The sequence below is a fragment of the Vanacampus margaritifer genome, chromosome 2, assembly GCF_051991255.1.
Source record: "Vanacampus margaritifer isolate UIUO_Vmar chromosome 2, RoL_Vmar_1.0, whole genome shotgun sequence".
In the NCBI taxonomy this organism is placed as follows: domain Eukaryota; kingdom Metazoa; phylum Chordata; class Actinopteri; order Syngnathiformes; family Syngnathidae; genus Vanacampus; species Vanacampus margaritifer.
Window position 1 is genome coordinate 42,430,104 of NC_135433.1, and position 6,000 is coordinate 42,436,103.

The 6,000-nt window shown below is 38.4% G+C and overlaps 1 protein-coding gene across 2 annotated transcripts in view; it reads left to right on the forward strand.

The window, feature by feature from the left end:
• The first annotated feature begins 978 nt into the window (after nt 1–978).
• Nucleotides 979–6,000, forward strand: part of mier1b (mesoderm induction early response 1b, transcriptional regulator) — an 18,708-nt gene continuing 13,686 nt past the window's right edge. For both annotated transcript variants that reach the window (XM_077557203.1, XM_077557204.1), the window contains exons 1-8: nt 979–1,105; nt 1,771–1,795; nt 2,986–3,134; nt 3,217–3,396; nt 5,277–5,424; nt 5,507–5,574; nt 5,661–5,733; nt 5,828–5,979. In XM_077557203.1, coding sequence (XP_077413329.1) covers nt 1,097–1,105; nt 1,771–1,795; nt 2,986–3,134; nt 3,217–3,396; nt 5,277–5,424; nt 5,507–5,574; nt 5,661–5,733; nt 5,828–5,979 — 804 coding nt within the window. In that variant the 5' untranslated portion in view covers nt 979–1,096. The remainder of the gene's footprint in view (nt 1,106–1,770; nt 1,796–2,985; nt 3,135–3,216; nt 3,397–5,276; nt 5,425–5,506; nt 5,575–5,660; nt 5,734–5,827; nt 5,980–6,000) is intronic.

Sequence of the window (6,000 nt, forward strand, 5' to 3'; positions counted from 1 at the left end):
AATCTCAAAGACTGCATTTTCAATGTAAAAAACAAAAAAAGCCCAGGAACATCATTTTTTGTGGCCCACTAAAGTTGATCAAGTGTGTCGGCCATGTTTCTTACTAAATGGATTTGTTTGTATTTCTTTTAGCAAGAAAAGCTGCATGAAAATATCACATTTTCTTCAATTTTTACACAGATTAAAGTGCCGTCCTAAAATATATTGAACAATTGTATTGGTACAAGTTTCTCAATTGATAATAACTTCTGAATTCAAATACAATTTGTAATGAAATGTTTTCACTGATGTAGTGGTACATTCACCTGACTTAATCCGTGCATGCCTCAATTCCCACTCAGTGATAATCTAGCAGTCTATTGGGTGTAGTCTGTTTTTTAATGGGATAGGCACCAGCCCGAGCATATTGATTTTTTTTTTTAATTTAACAATAGTTGATGTATTCCTTCCATTTTTTTTTTCTGCATGTGGCCCTAAGATAAAAAGGTATGGACGGACATTCGTGGTCCAGAAGCATGACACTTTTTTTTCTTTAAATCATTATTGTATTACTTGGAATGTTGTGTAAATGAAGTTCAGTGGGAATTTTGATTTGGGATTATGCTAATAAAAACATAATATAAACACAGGCAGAGCTGCAGTGAATTTCAATTATTGTTATTTTCCCCCAAAAAATGTTTTGATCATGCACAGTAATAGGAATACATCATAGTAAAATAACTTGTGAAAATAATAGGGGAAAAAAACAACTAAATTAGTCTTGGTTGGGACAACTGTGAATATAACATTTTTATTAATCAAAATTGAGCATTTACATACAATTTGAAGTAAATTGTGACCTTTACAGTAAATTAAGGTCTTTGTTTCTTTTGTGACAAGAAAATGACGCGTGGTCCTCCGTCCACACACACACACACACACATACACACGCACACACACACACACACACACACACAATGGTAGAGCAGTTACTCAGTCGTCCGTACAACGAATCAACCAAGTAACGAACAACAAACGAACGACGTTCGTCCTGGTGGAGTTCAGGTGGGCGGGGTTCTTCATCCGGGTACTCGCGTGACCCTGCAGGATTGCAAACATGGCGGAGGTAAGAAAGTGAAGTAAATAATCGGGAAAATACCCAAATATGTCTAGCCAAAGCTAATGCGTTCAGCCGCTTATATGCGTCGTGTTTTTTATACATCCTGAACATATGAGACCCTCAGCGCGTTGCTTGCTTTCGTAGATATTTATAATTTGTTCTTAAATTAGCATGTTTAGTAAACTTCAGATTTGGCTAGCGTTAGCTGCGGCGTTAGCGACTTTGCGGTTTTGTTCGTCAACAATTCCTTTTCCGTATTGGATATTTGAAGCCAATGTATTGCCGGCCGGGGTGTAGTGTGAATATGCGTTTTAGCGGCGATTTCATCTGCCTTTTAGTACGTGCTGTTGTTACCACGCGTAACTTGAAAGGGTTAGCTTGCTATTTAATTCGAATTAGCGTACAACTTCCAGTTTTACTGTAGTTTAGTTAAGTAAACGCACGCGGACCGTTTAACAGAAGCAGTGCGCCACAACTACGTCTTTGCGTGTGTGTGTTTTTTGTATATAAAAAAAGTCAAATTTAAATTCCCAGCAGCAGGAAGTAGTTACAGTAGTAGGCGCGCTTTTTGTGGACTGTCGTTGGGCAAAAGGCTGCTTATTCATTGTTTTATTAATGCTTGTGCTGTTTCTCTTAATGCTATTGCTTATAAATTTATTTTTTTCTTACAGTCCTCCCTTGGGAATTCAAGCCCAGGTATGTAACGTTCATTTTTGCGTCATCACATTTGTTAGTCAAACTTGCATTTTGCAAATAGAAAAGTAATGTGCAGATCTGATGGCTAAGGTGTTAATGATTCCTTAATTTATTGAATGCATTAACGATGATTCAGTAAGACATTTATTCACATTTGAACGCTAATGTCCAAATTTGTGCCCTGGCCTCCCTATGCGGAGTTTGCCTGTTTGCCCCGTAAGTAGTCCGGTTTACTCTCACATTCCAAGAATATACCTGTTAAGTTTATTCTTCCAAATTGTCCATAGTCGTAATATTTTTGAATGGTTGTTTGTCAATATCAGGGATCAGTGTTGCCAACTCGCCAGTAAGGAAAGTAGCTAATGTTTGGCCTAAAACTTGCTAGAAGTCGCTGAATGACATCATTGCCTACTGGTAATTTGCATACCTGACCATTTGCATGTAATAGTAATGGACGCTGAATTAGAGAGGAATGTGGAAGAGGCAAAAAGTGAGTAAAAAAATACATTTAAAATGCACCAGAAAAAGTCACTAAAATGGTCGCTTTTGACAAAAAAAAAAAAGTTGCCAAGAGGCTTTGGAAAGTTGCCTGATTTAGCGAGAAAGTCATCAAGTTGGCACACTGTCAGGGATGGCCAGCTGGCTCGTGCCAACTCTGTGTGTCTGATTAATTTTTGAACGTTAACAAAAATGCTTCCCTTACCGCATCTGATCAGCTTTAAGTTACAATAACACAATTTACCACTCCATGGCAGACAACACTGTAAGACTTCCACCTGGTCATTGAAACTAGAGAGTAAGCACGTAGAGATGTTGACAGGCACAATTGAGTTTTGTGGTAGCAAGTTCTGGAGACTCTTTGACCATGGAGAACGAGGGTCTTACACGTTATTACCAGTTCTGGCTCGCTTGCATGTACTGGTGAGACAACAGGTAGTAAAAACCTTGTACATGTACTGCATTGCAAAAAAGTGGAAAGTTGGAGTATTCTGACCTCTGACCAGGAAAAGTACACTGGAACAGTACCGTAATCAAACTGGGAGGTCCAAGTCGCAAAGTCGGAGAGAATAATATTTATAATGTCTACCATGACACCAATGAGTTGCTTCAATCTGATGTCACTCAAAAATGTTGTTCATCCATCTTTATTATTAAATGTGGTTACTGTATTTGACATAACGCTTTTGTAGGGGGCTCAGCGGTTTCCGTTGACCAGGACTTCGACCCATCAGCAGACATGCTTGTCCATGATTTTGATGATGAACGTACATTGGAGGAGGAGGAAATGTTGGAGGCAGCTGATGAAGCCAACGCCAATGAGATTGAAGATCTTGCACGTGTAAGTTTACAGATTGCTTGTATCTTTTTTTTTTTTAACTGCTTTGTGTCTCACAAACAACAACACCTCCCTCTCTTATTAGGAAGGAGAAATGCCCATTCATGAGCTCCTAAATCTTTATGGTTATGGGGGTGCTTCGCCACCAGATGAGGATGAAGAGGAGGAGGATGAACAGGAAGAAGAGGATGAAGAAGAGGATGAGGATGATGAGCTGGACAATGACGAAAGCAGCAGAGGCACTGGCGAGCTAAAAAGAAATGAGGTGTGTTGATGTGTCTGGAGTATCTTAGCAACACAGCGTTAATATTTTTTATGCCTCAAAACGTTATTTACATTGACTAAAGAAAACATTAGACTTTTGAATGTATGTAACACCATCAAGTGATATCCTTTAACTCATCCAAAAAATTGAGAAATATACCCAGCTTTTTCAATTAGAAACAAAATTCCTCTTGCATATATATATATATATATATATATATATACACATTTCCAATGATTACATATTGGACCCGGGCTCCTGCGAATGTTGCGGACTTAACCTGGACCAGGGGTCAGCAACCTTTACTGTCAAAAGAGCCATTTTAGGCCAAATAAAAAAAAAAAAAACCTGTCTGGATCCACAAAACATTTGAAGATTATGATGAGGGAAAACGTGTGTTAGTCTAATGTACAGACGGCTCAAGAGCTAATTAGGGTGTGTGAAGCCCTTTGAGACTCTTGTGATTAAGGGCTATATAAATAAACTTGACTTGCCATGACGTCCAATTTACACCGACTGCTGAACAGACGCGGTACGTTTTCCGCTGGAGGGTAGAGTTCACGCGATAACAACTGTGTATATAGAGTCCTATTGGTAAACAATAGCCACACTTGCCTGTTGTCACATGATCAATATCCTTTTGGACATTATTTCTGGGACTTCGACATGGGTAAGTACGTTTTTGTGTTTAAATTGTGCTATTTTGTCATGTTTAATTTATTCTGAGCTTGTTTTTTTTCCTCTTAAATGTCCGACTCATGTCATGCTATGTAGTTAGCTAGCTTCCCTCCCCCCAAAAATTTGTTTGTAAACTGTTTTATTTTGAAATATACTGGATTTACCTTGATGCCGACGCTCGACTTCCTGTCCGGCTCGTGTAATTTCTTCAGCTTCATGAAAATGCGCATGTTGTGTCCGGAAAAAATAAAACACTTTGCGGAAACCTTCTGCAGCGCCGCATTTGTTCTGCAATGTATATGCAGCGCACTGCAGCTGGTGTGAATTGACATGTGGACTCAAATACTTTCTATTCCTTGCGGCGGCCGTACGGAAAACGCACCGTGTCCGTTCCGCAGTCAGTGTGAATTTGGCGTTAGAGCTGCACCATAACAGAAAAAAGGAACATCCAATACCTAGAGATTCATTTTCTTCTACATTTCGTCTTCCGCTTTTTTATTTTTTTCCTGCCTTTTTTTCTATCAATTTTGTGTTTTGTTGTTTTTTTTTTTAAATTTATTTATTTTTTAGTAATTTAGTGATTTCTTTCTTTTGTTTTTGGACATTTTATAGTTACATTTTAAATGTTTTCTTTTCTGCCTTTTTTTTTTTAAATATATAAATACATTTTTAGCCCTTTTTTGGCAATTCCAATTTTCTGGCTTTCTTATTTCCTTTTTTTGTTTTTTGACATTTTATGGTTACTTTTTGAACGTTTTCTTTTCTGCCTTTTATTTAAAATGAATTCTCTAACATTTTTGGCAAAATCATTGAAATTTTTTCCAATTTTTCCTCCCTTTTTGGGCATTTTATAGTCACTTTTTAGGTAATTAAAAAACATTTTCATCTCTTTCTGATAGCTTAAAAATTTGGACTCTGACATTTTTTTGAATATTTAATTATTCATTTTTATCTCGATAATTTATTTAAAGAATATTTTATCTAAAACTAAAAAATCTATATATTTTATTTTATTTTATTTTTTTAAGAGATCCACAGTAGAGGGACTAAAGAGCCACATGTGGCTCCAGAGCCGCAGGTTGCAGACCCCTGAGGCCAGTTGGAGGCAGGGCGAGATGTGTTTTGGACAAGCACTTCACTATGTTTGTAATTTGATGAATGTACTGCAAAGGTGCTGAGTGTGCCTTCATGTGTAATTTCAGGATGACAGCTTAAAGGTCTCGGAAGCACAGGAGGAGGAGGAGGAGGAGGAGGAGGAGGCCCCGATGACCACGGAGGGCCGCACGCGTTCCGTTCGGGGCCTCGGCACATCCGAACTTATTCGTCCACAGAAACACAAGTACTTTGAAAGTATGTTGTTGTTGTATCACATCTCTTGCTCTTCAAATGAATCACTTGCCGTTATGTCATGAAATGTGATGCTGTGTGTCAGGTAATAACGATGGAGAAGAGGAGTCCGATGAAGATGAGGATTATGTTCCATCTGAAGACTGGAAAAAGGTATTTCGTAATTCTTCTTGACCACTTCTGTTTCTCGTCTCTCATCTAACCCGTATTTTAAACGATCTTGTCTCAAAATCCAACAGGAGATCATGGTGGGTTCTATGTATCAGGCAGAAACCCCCATTGGCTTATGTAAATATAAAGACAATGAAAAAGGTAAAGCTGTAAAAAATGCTAACTAAAAATGAGTCGAAGTGATTGCAGCGCACTGATTATCAATCCTGCTTCTTTCTCCTAATGTCTTGAGTAGTTTATGAAAATGATGACCAACTCTTGTGGAACCCTGAGTGTATACCTGAAAACAAAGTGGTAGCGTTCTTGATTGAGGCATCAAGACGTACGGGAGAAGAGAAGGGAGTCGACGCCATCCCGGAAGGATCCCACATCAAGGACAATGAACAGGTCAGACCTGCACAGCGCCTG